The 20220-nt window shown below is 38.9% G+C and overlaps 1 protein-coding gene and 1 pseudogene across 4 annotated transcripts in view; both read left to right on the plus strand.

Moving 5' to 3' along the window:
* DGKH (diacylglycerol kinase eta) overlaps window positions 1-20220 on the plus strand; it is a 293480-nt gene that overhangs the window by 91449 nt on the left and 181811 nt on the right. For all 4 annotated transcript variants that reach the window (XM_070409014.1, XM_070409015.1, XM_070409012.1 and 1 more), the window contains exon 4: window positions 1876-1956. In XM_070409014.1, the coding sequence (XP_070265115.1) occupies window positions 1876-1956 (81 nt within the window). The remainder of the gene's footprint in view (window positions 1-1875; window positions 1957-20220) is intronic.
* LOC139007896 (U1 spliceosomal RNA) lies at window positions 13153-13280 on the plus strand (annotated as a pseudogene).

Raw genomic sequence — 20220 nt, forward strand, 5'->3', positions numbered from 1 at the left:
GGGGTGTGCAGGAGGCAGCTGGTCAATGATTTTCTCTCATCATTGATGTTTCTATCTCTCTCTCCCTTCCTTTCTGAAATCAATAAAAAAACATTTTAAATTATTTAAAAATAAAAATCATAGTGAAATAAAAATAAGACTTTAAATAATTTTTAAATAACCATTGAATAAAATAAGAGTGATGTAGTTTTGAACGAAAAAATTATAATGATTGTTTCCATTTAGATCTGATACTTTAGTATTCTTTAAAAAATAAACATTAAGATTCTTATTACTGTGCCAATTTAGTTATTTCCATATTAAAGAACTTAAGTTCCTGATGTAATTAGTAGCATTATACACCAGGAAGTAAAAACAAATCAACAAACAAAACCTAAATCTTAGTTTATGCAGCTGTAGAAATAATAACCAGATAAAACAGTCTTGTTTTAAAAGTTGCTATGTGTAGGCTTGTTCCTGGTCTGGCTCCATCCTGACTTCACCTCTATCTGTAGGCTGCACTGACCAGCCAGTCTCAGCCTTGCCCTTGGTCTCCCATCTCCAGTGACCTTCCCTCTGTCTCCACTTGACAAAATTCCCTGTTATTTCTAAAATCCCCCCTCAAATAGCTTTTATTTCATTAGTCACAAGAGAAAGAGTGTAAGTGTTCTTTGCTGGAGAAGTCATCTGTGATCTTCCAGAGCATTTCGCAGTATCGCATCTCTTCCACTGTAATGGTCTATCTTACATTAAAATTAGTTGTGTCAATTTTATCGCCTGTGCTAGGTTATAAATTCTTTTCAGTCAGGGAACAAGTCTTGTAGTCAGATTGGTTGGATTAAAGCATAATCTCCTGGAGATCTGGCGCGGGGGCGGGGGGGGGGGCGGTAGGTGGAAGCTATCAGAGAAGGGACCCCCCCCCCCTTTTCTGCACTTCTAGAGAAGCATTGTTGTACTGCCTTGCTGGAAGAACAATGATGAGTGAACAATGACCAGATGACTAAGTGGGAAGGGTACATTTATTTATTAGAATTTCTGAATTTCTAAATTGTATATTTAAAAAAAATCCTCACCTGAAAATATGTTTTTATTGATTTTAGAAGAGGAGGGTAGGGGGATAACATCAGTGTGAGAGAAAAACATCGATTGGTTGCCTCCCATATGCTCCCTGACTAGAGATCGCACCCCCAACCTTTTTTGATGTACTGGATGACGCTCCAGCCAATTGAGACATCCAGCCAGGGCTAAATTGTACATTTTTAAGATTTCGTTTCTCTGGCGTTTTTACCATTGTCACTTTTTTCTTAAGACCACTTTTAAGAGTATAAAAGAAACATCATCTTATATTTGCAGAGCACATTCTCATCTCATTTGAACACGTTTATAGATGAGGAATGTAAGGTTCAGAAAGTTCAGTAACTCACCATCATCTGAGGCAGGACTAGTTGTTTTTCTTTCTCACTTAGCAAATTTGGGAACAACGTTGCCTCTGCCTTCCTGGCAAAATTGTTACAAGGTTTAAAGATAGTGGTGTGTGAGTGTGTGTGTGTGTGTGTGTGTGTGTGAGAGTGTGTGTGAGTGTGTGTGTGTGTGTGTGTGTGTGTGTGTGTGTGTGTTGCATTTAGTAGATTCCCCATGAATTATGCATCCAGAGAACACAGAGCATTTTGCATCAAAACATTGTCCTGGAGTTCTTTGAGGTCCTTTTCAGTTTGGGATTTATGTGTTAGTTGTACTTTGTGACTTTACTCACAAAGTATCACTGACAAATTTTTCTTTATTTTCTATTCCTAATTCCTGACATAGCCACATGGTCATGACCTGATAGTAAAAAATTATTGAGGAGCATTGAGTTTGGTTTTCATTTAATATGTTTGTGTTCTTTTTCATTAACAGTCTCTGATATTTGATGAAGTTGACCTCTCAGATGCCAGTGTAGCTGAAGCAAGCACAAAAAATGCTAACAACAGTTTCACGGTATGATTATATTTTGCTAACTCCCTACTCCGAAATTATAAATGACCTTTCCTAACATATAAAGAATGCCCTTTTCAATTGCCAATTGTATGTCAACCTATGCTTGTTGGAGCTCTTTGCTAACACAATAAGCTTGATACTCTAACACCCAACACCATTCATGGTGGTAATGTTATTGATTTAAATTTTCCACCTCCTTTCAATTTAATGCTTCAACTAATGTAATTGTTCTTGAATATTCAAAAATTTTGGTTTTCACCTTCAATCTCAAAAATAATATTTTCCCCTTCTACTTTTACTCTAGTTGCTGTAGTTCAGGTCTTTATTTCTTCTCACTTAGGAAAATCACTTGGTAGCTATTTAAGAGGTGTCCTCTGTCCATTTAATTCTTTTCCTTTCCAATTGCAAATCCCATTGTTTTAAACACTTCACTGGCTTGCCCTCGTCTGCCAAGCTGCATCTCTGGCTCCATTTTAAAGTCTTATAAAATCGTGCCTCGGTATTCCCGTGTTGGTGGTGATATTTGACTTCATACACCCGCCAGTCCAGCATTTCTGTCTGAGCCTGTGCTTTTCCTATTCCTTCTGACTCACATGATTCCTCCTCCATCTGTACTTGTTGAAATTCTATCAGCTCTTCAAAGCTTACCTCAGATAGCCCATTCTTCTTCTACTTTTTTGATTCAAAGAAAGGAATGGAGTACCCTGAATTGAGTACTATGTGCAGGCTCTTGTGCTTCAGAGATGTACGGATGGATAAATAAATAAATACATACATATCACTTCCCTTTAAGATACAGTATAATTCAGTGAAGTTCATCTGGGGTTCCTTTTAGTTCCTCTAAGATGCATTGCTCTCATTATGTAGTTGTCCTCACTCACACTCCCAGTCTTTGCTCTAGGGAGCCACCACTGCCGACAGCAGTGTGTGTCCATCCATCCCCCAGGCAGGCCAGGGCAGGGAGGACAGACAGGTAAGCAGGTACCGAGCAGGTAAGCACTGGTAGGGCTGCGGGTGGGGGAGGAAGCACATGAGTTCAGATTTCGTCTTATTGATTTATGGGTATGTGGGATAATGCATGGTGTAAATAGGCCTTCCCCCCCCTCCCCCCTCCCTAGGGAGAGTTTAGTTTGAGAAGAGGAAAGCCAAGAATAGAATCCTGGGAAAATGTTAAAATTTAAGGTTTAACCAATAAAGACTGAGAGAAAGCATTCTGAAGTCTAGAAGGAGCATCAGGAGGCAGTGATGTTATAAAAAGCCAGTGGAAGAGAGTTTCAAGACGGAAGTTGCTAAACATCAAATACAGTTGAGAGGTCAAGTCAAAGAAGAAATGAAAATTGCTTGTTGAATTTGTTAGCTCAGAGGTCATTTGGTCACATTGACGCGAATAGTTTTGTAGAGTCTGGCCTGCATCAGGCTGCCCCGAGAATGCAACGTGGAAAGGCAGAGGGAGCCAGGGTAGGTTACATTTCCTAAAAACTGGGCTTTTAAAGGAGAACGAAGATAGCTAGAAGAATGGTCAAGCTTGAAGAGAGAGTTTTGGTTTTGTTGTTCTTTTACTTTGTTTTTAAAATGGGTTTTGGGCGTGTCTGAATGAAGAGGAAAGAGTTGTCAGAATCAAAAGTTGAAGCTTCAGGAGAGAGAGGGGATAACTGATGGACATGATTGCTGAGTAAGCCGAAGAGTATTTTCTTTAAGATGGGGCTAGAGAACAGCTAAATTGATCCACGGTTGATGGTTTTAGGGAATGTTGACCAGAAAGAGAAAGGGATTGTTGCACATTTGGGGGATTAATAACTCATCCATCTGCCCCTTCCGAGTTCTCAGATTTTGAGAATGAAACACAAATGTTAAGGGACAGAGTTTAATGGCCGAAAAGGTTCCAGAGATTCTGATAAATTACAGAAATTCTGATAAATTGTTTGGAGACCTAAGGTCAACATGTTGTTTATTCTTCTTTCCTCCCAAGTGAAGGTGGGGTAGGGTGATCAGCCAATCAGATTAACTACTTGCCTCCTGGGGGAGTCTCCCCTCTATGGAGACTCATGGGGGGGTAAGGATTTCCTCACAATAGGGAGGTAGAGTTTAGTCTGAAAGAGGGTTCCAACATTTAAGATGTGAAGGATGGAATAATTTCAGGTGTAGGGTATTGAAGTAGATAAAGGAAAAGGGAACTGAGAAGCTTGGGTTTGGGAGAGGTTATTCAAATCTGAGTTCTTTCTTGGATCTCCAGCTGCATTGCAGTTTCTTCTATTGTACCTTTCTGTAGAGCTTATTATATGCTGCCTTATGTTGAGTTAAATACTTACTATGTTTATTATAACCTCCTTGAGGCCAGGGACTGTGTCAGATATTTTTACCTCATATCACTGTATCCATTAGTATTTGTTGATTTAATTAATAAAATGAACGTTTATTTTAGACATGAGAAGACTTTTTGTTCAAATATTTTCAAGAAATTTCTTCACTCACTCAAATATTATTTCTGAAGTTTGTTTGGATTAGAAATGTGGAGACTGAAATGTTAGGTAGATTGCTTAGAGTTTTACAGCAAATCAATTTGGAAGAACTTTCCAGGACATATAAAGAAACAAGAGAGATGTTTTCTATCAGTAATTGACAATCCTCCCTATCTTTAAATACTTAAATATTCCACCTTACTCTGGATTACAGTGACTGCTATTGAGGCTGCTATTTTGGCTGGTTCACGTCAGAGGTTAATGGTGGAGTTTGGTGGTGTGATGGCTGGGGAATCTAGGGATGGCCAAGTTCTGCTTCTCTGCAGCCACTTCTCTCCTTGAAGTCCCAAAGGATGATATATTTACAAGGGAAAATCTGTAATTAGTAAATGGAACGTGGAAAAGCTGTGCTTCCCCTGAAAACCTAGTACCAAACTCTCTAGTAAAGTGGGTTCTAGAGTAAGTGTTGCAGGGAGTTGGACAGAAACTGAGTTAACTGAGGAAGTCACTCAGCATCATTTCTGCTGCATTCTATAGGCTATGGGCGAGTCACCAAGGCTGGCTGAGCTGTGGGTAGGGGACATTACACACATGAGAGTCGTGTCAAAGGATTTGCTGACATGGTGAAAACCTACCTACATAATCATTACTTTTCTTTTCTTGCTCAGTCCAGTGCTCCCATCCCTGGAGTCCATAACTTTGTTTTTTGTTTTGGTTGTCTAAATCACCTCAGATATTATATTAGTTTTCTGTTGCTCTGTATCAAATTACCATAAACTTTATGGCTTAAAATACTACCAGTTGATTATCTCATAGTTTTGTGTGCTTTTTTCAATCCTCACTGAGGATATGTTTTTATTGATTTTTTTTTTACAGAAGGAAAGACGGGGGTGGGGTGTGAGGGGGAGAGAAGCATTGATGTGAGAGCAAAACATCAATTGGTTGCCTCCCCAGCTGGGGATTGAACCTGCAGCCTAGGTACGTGCCCTGACTAGGAATCGAACCTTTTAGTGTAGAGGACAATGCTCCAACTAACTGAGCCACCCAACCAGGGCTATGTCACAGTTTTTGTGGGTCACAGCATAGTTGGGTTCCTCTGTTCCAAGTCTCACAATGTTGAAATATATATATATGTGTTGAAATATATATTTACATTAAATAGGGCTAATTTTGACCAAGGTTTGAGTTTGTGATTTTGTAAGTGTCTTCTGCAATAGGAAACAACCATGACAACAATATTTTCTGTGAGAGTAGTAGACAGTGATGTGAAGGGAATGGAAAAGGACAATCCTGGACAGACTTATTGGCATTTTGTAAACTTTTAAGTTAACGATCATCATTAATTTATTTGTAATTTGATTTCTGCCATGGCATTTTCTATGGTTGTGAAATATATACTACGTTCTTATTTTTTTTGTGGTTCATTTTCTAATTGTTCATTTTCTGTTTTATTTTATTGATATTTGCATGGTTTCAGCTTTATTTTCACTTAACATTTTTATCTTTAACACACCTCTGTGCTGTACGTGAATGTGTTCTTGTATTAGACGGCAGAACAGAATTGATTTCTCTCTCATGCCCTCCTGATGTTCCATCCAGGGCTCTTTCCTGTCATGCAGTATTCTGTTGACAATATGTTATAAGCTCCTAAAAGTTTGGGAATTTTCAAGAAGAATGCGGCTGAACTTTATCTTAAGAAAATAATTCATCCGTCTACCCTTCAGAGGTGTAGTGAACATTTATTTCCACTTTAACTCATATTAATAAGTATTATTGGGGAAAGCAGCCATTCTGTGATAAATAAGTTACAGTCATTCCTTCTTAGGTAAGAGTGACTTGCTAAAGAAGTTCTTAATTACTTGAAAGTCACCACAATCACATGCTGTATGTTCAGCTTCCAAGGCATGCTGTTCAAATGGCTCGATTGTTTTCTTTAAATTTTAATGAAGCTTAGGCTAAGCCTTAAACAAATAAGTCATTATTTCAAGGAAATTATGGTACTAACATTGTTAAAACTTCTTAGGGAAGTTTGTAAAGAAACTAGCATTTTTTTTTTAACTAGAAAGAAATACAAAGGTAATTTTTTTTTTATCTTACAGGCTTATTTATACATTACCTCTGTTTTGAATTTATCAATAATTTTTTCTTTATTGATTAAGGTATTACATATGTGTCCTTATCCCCCGCTTCCCCCCCCCCCCCCCCCCCGAACACCCCCACTCATGCCCTCACCCCCCTGGTGTCTGTGTCCATTGGTCAGGCTTATATGCATGCATACAAGTCCTTTGGTTGATCTCTCCCCCTAATCCCCACCCTCCCCTACCTTCCCTCTGAGGTTTGAGCATCTGATCGATGCTTCTCTGTCTCTGGATCTGTTTTTGTTCATCAGTTTATGTTGTTCGTTATATTCTACAAATGAGTGAGATCATGTGATATTTATCTTTCTCTGACTGGCTTATTTCACTTAGCATAATGCTCTCCAGTTCCATCCGTGCTGTTGCAAATGGTAAGAATTCCTTCTTTTGTACCGCAGCATAGTATTCCATTGTGTAGCTGTACCACAGTTTTATTTGTTTTATTTAATCACCCTTAACATTTCTAGTGAGCTGAGCTGTCTGTAGTTGTATGTGAAATCTCACGGTTACTGCATCCATGCTCACTGGCTCAGTTGTCTGAAACAGACACCATGTGGCAGCACTGAATTTTAGAGCTCAGTGAGCACTGAAACAAAGAGTCATTTTAGTTCTAGGGTCACTTGCCCAGCAGACATGACTGAAACTTGATTAGTATTAGATTATGACTTTACTGATGAGATTTTAAAAAGTATACATAAAAACAAACCAGTAAACAAAGAGAACATATTCTTACAGCACAGGAGATAATGAAAATTATACATTGATAGTATAATTCAAATGAGCAGGATAGGTTTCAATGTTTACTTTTTTTCCTCTTTAGCTTCCTCTCCATTAACATAGTTCAGTCCATTTCTCTCTTGAGATATCACATCCTTTGAACCTAACCAAGTACTTGTTTACTGTTATGTATTCGTATCTCAATATTTCATTACAAAGGATATAAGTAAAAGTTATTCTTTTCATATAATTTGTGAATGCACATCACACAACAGGTTATTATTAGATAATCACCTAAATCAATAATCACTTAGATAAATAAGTTGCCTACTTGATTTGATAATATTTATTGTAATTACTATGTGCCTCTTCTAAATGCTTTATGTCTAATGACTCATTTAAACCTTTATTGCAATGCTGTAAAGTAGGAACTATTATGCTCCCCATTTATAGGAATCTGAAAAGGAGGTTAACATCTAATACATGTAACTAGCTAGAACCTGAACCCACGCTGGTCATCTGGCCTTGGGGTGTGCTCTGGACCACTCTGCTGTCCTGCCTCTTTATTGTGGCATTTTAAATGGGTGTGGTTCAAATAGTGTTCCCCTTACTGGTTCCTCTCAGTTGTCCTTTCTACTCCAAGTCAATCATGGAGTCTCATGTTGCATTGTCAGAGTATTATTTTACACCGGCTGCTCATACTCAAACCTAGAATATTGCATTATATTTTGGGTACTATACGTTTGAAATAGACATGTTGGCTAAAGAGCTCACCGAGGAAGGTAATGAATATTATGAAAAGGTCTGGGAATCATGGGATTAACTAGCAGTAAAGGGCACTTTTTCTTTTAAAGATTTGGGAAAATGTGCCATGTCTTTTTTTTTCTTTTCTTTCTTTATTGATTAAGGTATTACATATGTGTCCTTATCCCCCCACTACCACCCCCCCCCAACTCATGCTTTCACCCCCCTGGTGTCTGTGTCCATTGGTTATGCTTATAGGCATGCGTACAAGTCCTTCAGTTGATCTCTCCCCCTAACTCCCACCCTCCCCTACCTTCCCTCTGAGGTTTGAGCATCTGATGGATGCTTCTCTGTCTCTGGATCTGTTTTTGTTCATCAGTTTATGTCGTTCATTATATTCCACAAATGAGTGAGATCATGTCATATTTATTTTTCTCTGACTGACATATTTCGCTTAGCATAATGCTCTCCAGTTCCATCCATGCTGTTGCAAATGGTAGGAGACTCTTCCTTTTTACAGCAGCGTAATATTCCATTGTGTAGATGTACCACTGCTTTTTAATCCACTCATCTGCTGATGGGCATTTAGGCTGTTTCCAAATCTTAGCTATTGTAAATTGTGTTTCTATGAACATAGGGGTGCATATATCCTTTCTGATTGGTGTGTCTGATTTCTTGGGATATATTCCTAGAAGTGGGATTACTGGGTCAAATGGGAGTTCCATTTTTAGTTTTTTGAGGAAACTCCATACTGTCTTCCACAGTGACTGCACCAGTCTGCATTCCCACCAGCAGTGCACAAGGGTTCCTTTTTCTCTGCATCCTCGCCAGCACTTGTCATTTGTTGATTTGTTGATGATAGCCATTCTGACAGGTGTGAGATGGTACCTCATTGTTGTTTTGATTTGCATCTCTCGGGTGATTAGTGACTTTGAGCATGTTTTCATATGTCTCTTGGCCTTCTGCATGTCCTCTTTCAAAAAGTATCTATTTAGGCCCATTGCCCACGCCATGTCTTTTTTTATATTTGAGGGAATATCATGTAAACGGGCAGTAGACAGGTTTTGTTTGACTGCAGTGTGTAGGACATAGATTGTGTTTGAATTCACAGAGGGTCAATTTCAGCTCTAGGCAAAAGAGAACTCTCTAACTTGAGCCATGTGATAGAACAGGTCCCTTGTGAGGTAATGGCTCGCCCAGTGTTAGAACTCTCTGGTCATCTCACTCCCTGTGAACTGACAAGGGCCTTCAGGAAGAAAGTTATCACAGCAGATTCAGGTTGTGAATGCTGAAATGAATTTCTCCAGGTTGGATGGCTAATAGCTGTGCACAGTGCATAGCTAGTCCAGGATTTGGGGCTCTCAGCTCTTGGGGTTTGTTGGGAATGGGCAAGGAGGAGTGATTTAGAGATTTCTGGCCACTGTGGTGGGCCCTTTAAACACACTGTCTCAATATAGCATACAGCAAAGCCAAGTGACCGTCCTTGCAGTATGCTTCTGGAGAGATCTTTGCATGGTATGCATATGTGGGAGGGCGTGAGGGGACATGGTGGAGAGCAAAATTTCCTTGCAGGCACAGAAATTGTCTTCTTCACCACTGAATCCCCAAGGTTAAATCAGGGCCTGGCACTGAGGGGAAAGACAATAACTAGTTGTTAAATAAATGAAGGAAGAATGTGTCTTATTAAATGAATGAATGCTATTTGTAAACTCTAGCTTTTCTTTGAGAGAAAAATGTCATTTCAAGTGTTAGCTTAGAGATCAGTTTTCTACCCCTCCCCCCATGATAGGTTTGTAATCCTCTATAATAAAAGCCTAATATGCTAAGTGTCTGGTCGTCAGGTTGGCCGTTCAACCAATGAAAGCATAATATACTAATGATATGCTAAGGCTGCTCAACCGCTCGCTATGACATGCACTGACCACCAGGGGGCAGACAGTCGACCAGTGGCTATGATGTGCACTGACCACCAGGAGGCAGATGCTCTGACCAGTAGTTTAGCTTGCTGCTGGAGTCAGGCCGATCTGACTGAGCGAGATGGGTCGGACATGCCCTAGAGCCCTCCTATGGTCCCTCCCCGGCTGGCCAACCTTCCATGTCCCTCCTCAGCCCTGATCATGCACCAGTGGGGTCCCTCAGCCTGGCCTGTATCCTCTCGCAATCCGGGATCCCTCGGGGGATGTCTGAGAGCTGGTTTTGGCACTTTCCCCCAGACTAGGCCGAGGTACCCCACTGGTGCATGAATTCGTGCACTGGGCCTCTGGTATATCTATAAATACATATCTTCTCATTGCAACCTTTATATCATCACCCAGACTGTTTTTATATCAAAAGTAAGTGTCATAAACATGATTCTTGCCTATTAGTAATCATTTCAGTGATCCACATAACTATTAGATGCCTGATAGTGGAAAAACTAATATTTTTTACATCTAGGTTGGTTAAGATATTTTATAGCACTTTAAAATGACACCACATTAATGCAATTTGAGTGGCTTTTTTGACTTTTAAAATTGACATTTATGGTTCAGATGGCTTTCTACTAAGAAAGCTGATAATTTATGTTGTTTGAAATTTGTATTCTTTTTTCTATAACATAGACATCAGTTTTAGAAATCAAATATCTCCTCATTGTTTCTATGGCTATATTATATTTATCTTTACGTACATTTAGTGACATGTCATCTTTTCCAAGAGTATAACCCAGAGAAATACCTCTTGAATCTATTATGAAATTTCTCATACCAAAATCCTAGTAGGTAAAAATCAAAGGACTTGTATGCATGCATATAAGCATAACCAATGGACACAGACACCAGGGGGTTGAGGGCATGAGTGGTGGTTGTGTTGGGGGTCAATAGGGGGATAAGGAAACATATGTAATACCTTAATCAATAAAGAAAGGAAGGAAGGAATGGCAGGGAAGGGAAGGGAAGCCATTGGCCCTTTTTTAGCTAGTCTTGGTGTGGACATAAGGTACAGGTAGAGGAACTGTGCTTTTGTCTCTACCTTCACCACTCACCTTCCATAAATCTTTCAAGTGGACGTTCTAAGGTAGCCAAGAACCAATGAGCATGTCCTTGAGTATTCAGGCAACCCTGAAGCTTGGGGAGCCTGGGCTTGTTTGCATAATCAGACCTGGGAGTCCCAGCACACAGGTCAGTTCCATCAGAAGCTCTGTCATGGTGTGAATAGACACTATCGCTAGTTTGGGAGAGAGGGCTTATCATCTAGAGAACTGTGTCCCTGGAGGTCCAGGCAGGGTACCATGTTAGGTTGCTGTGCGAGGCATCAGCACGCTCCCCTTGCCTGTCCTGGTCTTGCTGAGATCTATGGCTTAGAGAGAACCTGGTTCTGGTCAGTAGCCTTCAACCTCTGCCTCTCGTACTTTTTGTTTCCTGCAAGCTATTGCTCAGCAGCCCACTCTCTGCCCCATCCTCCCTCTGGGACTGCCCTTAGATATTCATTCATTCATTCATTCATTTAGCAAATATTTACTGAGAGCTTGCTATATGTAGCAGTCATTGTGCTAGATTCTAGATATGCAGTGGCAAATAAAACAAACTGGCCGCTGAGTTTTAAAAAAATTTAAAGCCTTTGTGCATAGGTCCCTGTCTTTGAAGTATGTGGCCCTGGAATGGGATTATTGGGATACAAAAAAATAAGGAATTGCTTCCTAATGGGGATTGGAAACTGTCTCATCACAGGTTATAGGAAAGAGAGGGGATTACATGCCCCCTTAGAGCTTGAGACCCAACTAATTCAGGATTCCACAAACAAAGACCTCTGAGACTGCTTCATCCAACCTGCCCCCTAGGCCAGTGTTTCTGAGGCCAAAATATGATGACTGTAGAATTGTCCCTGACTTTGGATACCACTCTTTTTTGAAACTGATTCCCTAGGAGGACTTTAGCCTTAGCCACCTTGTGGATGGCCATCCAGATGTACAGTCTCGTCTGTCTGAACCTTGTGTCGTGGAGGAGTGACCTTCATAGTGTCCCTTCTGTACTGTAGCTCCCAGTGAATGGCCACAAGCTGCACAGCCTCTGTTCTTGGGGCAAATTATAAATCTGAATTTCACTCATGTGCTCCATGTACTACTAGTCATTTCACAGCTCCAACTGGATGGCCTTGAGCTGATGCGGTCACTGTCCCCATGATCCCAGAGACCGCAGTTGTACCTTAACTTCTAGATGCCATCTTCTCTCCTGAGAAATTTTTCATGAACACTTGCAGGGATTGCTCAAGGTTTGAATTAGCAGCCCCAGAACCACTGAAGACTCAGCTATTTAGACGCTTCTAGGCTGTGTGGACTGCCACGGAAGGCCCATTTCCTCATTGCCAGCACAACTGCTCCCGGTGCCCTTTTTGAAGAAGTGCTGTTGGATTTACTCGGATTTCACTCTGGTTTTTACATGGCTGAAGTGCTTAGTTGAAGGTTCTGTAGTCCCACACTTATTTAGATGAGCTCTGACTTCTCATACCCATTTGTGGTACAGAATGAAGCCTCAAAGCCTGTAAAAGGTGATATTCTGTCTCATTGGAGGTACCTGGAATAGGGGCCTATGTGGAAAAATAAACTACTGGCATTAAAAATTAAAAAAACAAAACAAAAAACCACACCATAAATATCTTTGAATCAGCTAAAGAGGGCCTCTTAGGCTATGGCCATCTGATTGGAGCACCAGAACCCTGGAGAGTATAAGTGTCTTGGGAGTTCTGTACTGGCAAGTTCTGTACTTGGTGGAGTCTTGTTTTCTAAGAAGTCTGATGTTCCAAGTTTTTCAGAAAGCCAGACTCTTTGGTGCCCTGTTAATTAATGTGGAATAGAGGAGAACCAATATGCTCACACTGTCTAGAAAGTCTCAGAGACATTTGCAGTCCTGTGCTTCATGAATAATCCAAGTTGCTGGCATCTTGAGTCACCCTGACAAAGTCCAAGTGATGTGCGCTCAAAAATGGGCACCGTGTCCCTCACACCTGGTGCTACTGATGACTCCAGAATCAGGCCTGCCATCCAGTATGAAATGCTGTGAAATGCTGAGAACATCATTACATCTCTCATCTCAGATTTGGGCTTCGTGGACAATCTAAAACATTAACTTCTTATTTTAAAAAAAAACAAAATTAAAAAAAAAAAGATACTTACCTGGCAGGGGAGATACCATGATCACGAAGATGGTTTCCCCAGGGCGAGGCTTACTCATTGCACTCCGGGTATGCTGACCCCTGCGATTTCCCCAAATGTGGGAAACTCGACTGCATAAAAGAAGAAGAAAAAAAACAAAACAAAATAGTTTTGTTTGCCTTGAAAATGTTAATAAGATATGAAAACAGTACGAAGGAAACCCTATTTATTCTACAATAAATTTTAAGTTGTTTGTAATATAAATGAGAAAAAGAAATGGTTATTTTTAAAACCTTTTTGGTCTGTCCTACCACCCACAATAAATGTATATCTCACTTCATTATCTCATTAAGACCATGTAGTAATTATTCTTCCTTCACTTCAACAGATGAAGAAGTAAGGTTTAGAGAACATAATTTTGTAAATGTACATAGTTAACAGGTAGCATAATTAATTTTTTAAACCTGTGCTGTTTCCATGAGAATGCATAGCAAATTGGAATTTTCAGGCCCCTATGATTATTAGTACAACAGTAGCCACCATTTTTAATGTGATATAGTTCAATCTGGCCACTCCTCATGAATCCTCATTACCTTACAAGTCAGAAGGAAGTTTATGTAGAACAGTGTGCCCGCTCGCAATGACTAGAGCCCGTGCTTGCCACCGTGTCGGTTCTTGTGGTCATGAGGCTGATCTCTAATGGAAAAGGCTGGGTACAGTGCTGACCACCTTCTCCATGTGGCAAGTCTCAGGTGAGAATTTAATTTCTGACAAGAAAGTGGTTTAAAAGGAGATTTTCAGTTCAGTAGTTTCTGCCTTAAACATTTCTGTGGTCTCTGGGCCCAGTTTAAACTTTACCAAGACCAAATCTTAGTACATAAAGGCAAAGGTAGGTTTGTGGTTATGGCAGACATATTGCAATCTAGTCAGCAACAGGCAAGTGATATCAGAGGTAAGATTGTTTTATGGGTAACAGGGAGGTTGAGTGCTATCCAGTTGAAGGTATTTTTTCTTTTTTTCTTTTGTTCATTGTCACAGGACTTGCTGAGCAGATCTAAAGGCTTTGGACAGTCCTGGCACTCAAGTTGTGCCAGCTGACCAGGTTTATGAAGGCCTGGGTAGCTCTCTTAGGATACTTTCAGAAGCTTTTAGTAAGCTGCACCCATTGGTATGGAACACAAGATCTTTAAACCTTGGAGAAAAACAGATTAGTAGTAAGAAGCCGTTAATCAGAGCTGACATCTCAGAGTAGAAGATGTGGCTGTGTGGCCTTGGCATCAGAACTTCATTAGACCCCTTCCAACGAGGTTGAGTGATGTCTTCCATGGGTTTAGACACCAGGCATGGCCTAGTGACATGGTCTGTCTGGATCAGCTGGTGGGATTTCTTGTCTCTGCAGATGGGTTACTTTCACACACTTCATTAGTGCTTTGTTATAATTTAGCACAACACTATTTAGTATGAACATCAGACAGTGGAAAGCTGCTGGGGTTGTAACCAGAAGTCTCGTGGTCACATAGGCCTGTCACTAATCTTTGAGAGGGAAGAGTGACAGTATTTTATGTGTTGTGTATGTATTTGGCCTTTGTGATCTAATTTCTGCACAAACCTTCACCCTTTTCATTTTCAGAATTACATCAATAAAGGATACTAACAATAATTAATTTTACATATTGCTCAACAATATTACTACAACTACCCTAACTGTTAAGCTCATCATGTGAGAAAAGCTGTCAGGATAGAGCAGCCAAACCCTGTCCCTTTGAGCACCTTTGTAAGAATAAGAGGGGTGTGTGTGTGTGTGTGTGTGTGTGTGTGTGTGTGTGTAAAATGTTCATGGGAATATGTTTTAGATTGCATTTCTTTTCAGGATATGTAGGAGTATGCCCACCAGCAAGGACTGACTTAACCATCCTCAAAATGATTGTTGAGAAACTTCTAAAAGATTTTAACCTGAGGTTTAACAGAATATGATCAAGATACACAATTTACAGGGTAGATTTGTAAAGAAAGTTCTTTCACGTCATTAGATTCATCGATGACTTCACTGCCCACATCATCCAGAATTTGCTGAGCTAGTAAAATGTACTGTTTATGTGTGCGAAGATGCATGTATAAGGATCTTTATTGCACATTGTAATAACAAAAGATTGGAAACAACCCAAATATAGAAGTTAGGCACTGGTTGAAATGAATTATTAAATATGGCACATGGGTGGAATGTTTATACAGTCATGAAAAAGGGTAAATCAGCTCCATATACAGCAACATGCCGTGAACTCCAAATTTTATTCAGTGGGAAAAGCCAGCTGTGGGACGGTGTGCATGTGTTTGTTTAAATCTAAAAAGAACACATTTCTTACATACACAGAGAGAGACAGATATCTGGGGAAATGCACAGATGCTGACAAATAATCCCGGGGTGGAGGGCAGGTACGGGCTAGGAAGGGTCAATGGGGAAAAAGGGGGCACATGTAATAGTTTCAACAATAATTATTTTTAATAAAAAGAAGCTAAAAATATTTGCCTCAGGAAGGGAACTCAGTAGCTGAGGGCAGGCTTAGGGCATGCATACTTTTCATTCTAAATACATTTTGGATTTTGTATCACAAATAGGTATTACCTATTCAGAAAATATTGAAATGCTCTGTAGGAGCTCTGACAGCTTCCTATCAGATGCATTTGACAAGCGCGGTAGATTTCCCCAACTTGGACACTGCTGCAATGTCTAAGGAACCATGATGAGGAGGAGGGGGGAGGGGTCGATGGGAGAGATTGTAGGAAAGCGAGAGCTGTGGCCAAAGGGAAGAGGGAGAGGAGGAACTAACAGAGAGTTGTTGAAATTAGGAGGATTGGTATATAAATGATGCCTTTAATTAAGGGAAGAAAATGAGAAGAAAAAAAAAGTAGGTTTGTGGGGAGTGAAATAAAGACATTGTGAGTTGGACACTATGAATTTGAAATGATGGTAAGACATCCTGGTGATGTCTGCAGGCGATTGAGAGAGATGCTTTAAAACGATTAAATGGCCTAAAGTACTTTTTTATTATCATTTTCATGGCTCTTTAAAAGTTTCAGCATATTCAAATATCTTCTCTGTTCCCTAAGTATGATTATGGTGTAATGGAAAAATTAGGTTTTAGAAATGTTTTAGTTTTGTGGTGATTGGTACAAACAAGATAATTATGTTGTTTTGAAATTACATACAAAGCAATTTACTGTTAGAAAACAATAGAGCTTGTGCCAGGGGAATGAGGCTAATGCATTGTTCCCATCTCTGGTACAGTCTGAAACTACTAAATAGTAAATTTTTAAATGTGTCCATTAACTAATACGGTTAATTTACAGTGGAAGTGTATGTGGCAGCCTGCATAAATAATTTCTGAAATCACTGTGATCCTTGTTATTACAATGAATACTAAAAAACCTCTGTTTCCCCTGTACAATGTAATGCTTCAAATACAATGCTATATGTGGTTACATATCTTGTCAATATGTTGTTATCTAAAGGTGCCTGGTTTGCAGAGACTCATCTAAATTAGTAAATTTAATCATCATCATTGTTATTACTATTATTAATTTTTTTAAATATATATTTTTATTGATTTCAGAGAGGAAGGGAGAGGGAGGGAGAGATAGGAGCATCAATGATGAGAGAGAATCATTGATCAACTGACTCCAACACACCCCTATTTGGGAATTGAGCCTGCAACCCCGGCATGTGCCCTTGACCAGAAATCCAACCTGGGACCTTTCAGTCTGCAGGGCAACGCTCTATCCACTGAGCAAAACCAGCTAAGGCCTATTATTAGTTTTACAGCACCTTTGTATTCCCTTCCTCGTTTATCTTTAAAGAATGTGCAAGTATGTACAGGATTGAGACCGTAACTGCACAGTAGGCCTGATGACTTTCAAGGGGAGAAAACGCAGCACATGCAGCGTTTCCGCCTGTTCTTCTAGGATGATGTCAGTTTGCAAACATTAAGCAAATGATATTGTTATGCAGCTCATTTGTGCAGCCTGCCTTTCAGGTTTTAATTCTTTTATTTATCTTTGGTAGTTGTGAAATATGCTTGCTTATATTGTCAGTCTAAATGTTAACTGGTCTTTAGCTTTTTTATCGATTTTCATGAAACATGTCTATTTTTAGTACTAAGATATAGTCACAGATATTATCCTATAATTAAAGTTATAGCTTAATTGTTTTAAAAATTTTTTACAGAAAATATTATTTTGTTATTGCTAACAGAAACTTTCTATGTCTTCATTCTTTCACTTTTTATTAACATTGTTTTCCTACCAGCTGATTTCTTAGAGCTACTTATACCCAGTTACAGCACAATGGATGTACTTTCCGCAGAGTCTGTGGTCTTTAAGTAAAGGCAGTTGTGAAACAAGCCCACTTGGCTGGAGTAACAGAGAAGAGAGGTTGTAGTTTGGAAGATTTAATGTACCCTCTGGCTCTCTTACTTATCTAGTTTGCAGTATCAAACGAGTTGATTTCTTTTTCGTTATCATGCAGGTCAGTTTGTTCTAGGTCTGTGAAATACGCCGTTGTTATCTTAATGGGGATTGCACTGAATCTATAGATTTCTTTGGGTAGTATGGGCATTTTAATGATGTTGATTCTACCAACCCATGAACCTGGCATATTCTTCCATTTGTTTATGTCTTCCTCTATCTCTTTTTTCAATGCCCTTTAGTTTTCCAAATACAGGTCTTTTACCTCCTTTGCCACGTTTCCAGAGAGAACAGGGCAAAGGGGCACAACATGCAGAGAGGGACTAGCTCTACCTCCATGTTTCACTGTCTTTCTACCTTTGGCTCTGCTCAGTTGAAGGCTTCTGGGAAATGACAATTAGGACTATTGCTCTGAAGCAAAGTGTTAAGACAAGATAGTCACAGGAAGGTGTTAAGTAGACTGCTTTCTTTTACATTTTTAATGGATTCTAAGAATCTATAAATTACATAATGTTGAATATGGTTGCTGATTTGAAAGTGTTTGGCTTCTATCTTATATGTCTTTATTTTGTGTTAATAAACAATAAACTCCTTTATTAGTATTAATATTTAATAATGATATTTTATCAGATGATATTCAATAAAATTGTGATTTTAGATTATTTTGGATTTTTTAATTTAAATAAAGGAAAATTTGCTTTTTGGAATGTGAGATTCTTTGGAAATACTATGTATGTACATAACGAAAATATTGGTACTAATAGCTCTAAAATCCTTGGGGTGTTTTATGGAAGCAGGTATCAGATTTCATATTTTATTTGATACTCTAATGCAATAAAAATTCAACAATAGGTTATACAGGGAAATTAAGTTAACAAGGAAAATGACATTGTTCAGAAGTCATGATTCCTTTGCCAAAGAGGTTTTGTGATCTGCTGACCAGATCTTCAGTTAGAATCATTGAGGCTCAAGAATTATGGAAGTAAGATTTGCATAGTTCTCTTCAGCTAGTCCTTCCCACCCCATCACCTCCAGTGATCAGAAGTCTTACGTCATTAGCTCTGTGGGCATTTTAGATTACTTGAGCAAGGGAACCACATTACTCATTTAATTTGCATTTGAGTTGGGGGGAGGGTAAAGAGGTCAGAAACTCAGGTCTGCAAGCTGAGTTCAGGGCCAAGGGTTGAATAGGGTCGATATGCATATGAGAGTAAATCACAGGTTCCTCGCCTTTTTAGATCCTTGACGAACTTTGCTTGGGGTTCACAATGCTTGAGTACTTTTTTATTTAATTATGAAAAATTTCAAGTATATCCAAACTCAGGATAACTGTGATGAACCCCTACTTCCTCGTTGCCCAGATCCTACTGTTATCTGGATGTTGCCACACTTGCCTCATCCATTCTCTCTTCTCCCTATTTTATCTTAAGTATTTTAAAGCAAATCTCTCCAATCCTTTTACCTGATCCTTCAATATGCACCCCTAAAAATATGGTTGTCTAATTTTAACTTTGCCTCATTTCTACCTTTCTTCTCAAACACAGCCTGGGTATCCAGAAGCTTTGAAGTAAAAACATTTACTGAGTTGGCCATAGTTACTCAATTTAATTTTACAGTGAAGAAATAATCTTTTTTGTTAACTTGTTATAATATGCTGTTACTTTTTTGTTAACTTCTCATATAAGAAGTGTATTAACTGATTATGGATGACTCCTTTAGCTTCTACATTTATTTTTTCTCTTCAATATGTTATAATAAAAGTAACTTCATGCTTAATTTAAAGCTATGACTGGAGAATCAAGACTATATTGCTTTTTTGCCATAAGTTTGTAGTCAAGTATTCCTGTAGTTAAGAAGATAGACATACTGTTGCAAAGATCTGCTCTCATCCAGAGGTCTTTTTTTCTTTCTATAATTCACTGATTTCTCAGAATAATTGTGGTATATTTACAAAAAGTTTCCATTAGAAATTTTTTCAGTACTTTCACTGTTTTGTAGAATCTTGTCACAAGTGAGTAATGTTTCATATCTCTGTGACACAATTCTCAATCAATTATTTATTTCAATATATAGGTGATTACTTGATTTTTATTTTGGAAATAAAATAATATGCAAATGATATATAACTTATCCATAGATAGGGAAATAAGCAGCATTGGGACAGACTTCCTCGTACTCATGACCGAGGCCTCCCACTGTATTTTGAGAGCCTGTGGGGATGTTTGATACTTCCTAGTCTATACTACGGGAATGCCCACTAAGATCAGTAAGTTGTTATTCAGCTAAAATGACTCATCAGTTAGAAGGATGATCAGTCAGCCAAAACCAAACTTGTGGAATGATTTTCAAAGATCCTCTTGTGTTTGTATATAAATCTAATTATGGTTCTAAACAGACATCTGAGGAGACTTTTAGATCATTCCAAAAGGGAATACTACCAAGCAAAATGATTTAAGATCCCACTTACATAGTGTGCTGCCTTCATAGCAGAAATTCTTTATAAATTTAACATGTAGATTAGTAATGAGGTTCTTGCATGTATGTGAATTAACCTGTCACCCTCAGTCTTATCATTAGTCCATTACATCTTTATAAGTTTTTTTTACATCATTTTCGATAT

Source organism: Myotis yumanensis, unplaced genomic scaffold (assembly GCF_028538775.1).
Source record: "Myotis yumanensis isolate MYYU_CA2020_CCGP unplaced genomic scaffold, mMyoYum1.0.hap1 SCAF_3, whole genome shotgun sequence".
NCBI classification, from domain to species: domain Eukaryota; kingdom Metazoa; phylum Chordata; class Mammalia; order Chiroptera; family Vespertilionidae; genus Myotis; species Myotis yumanensis.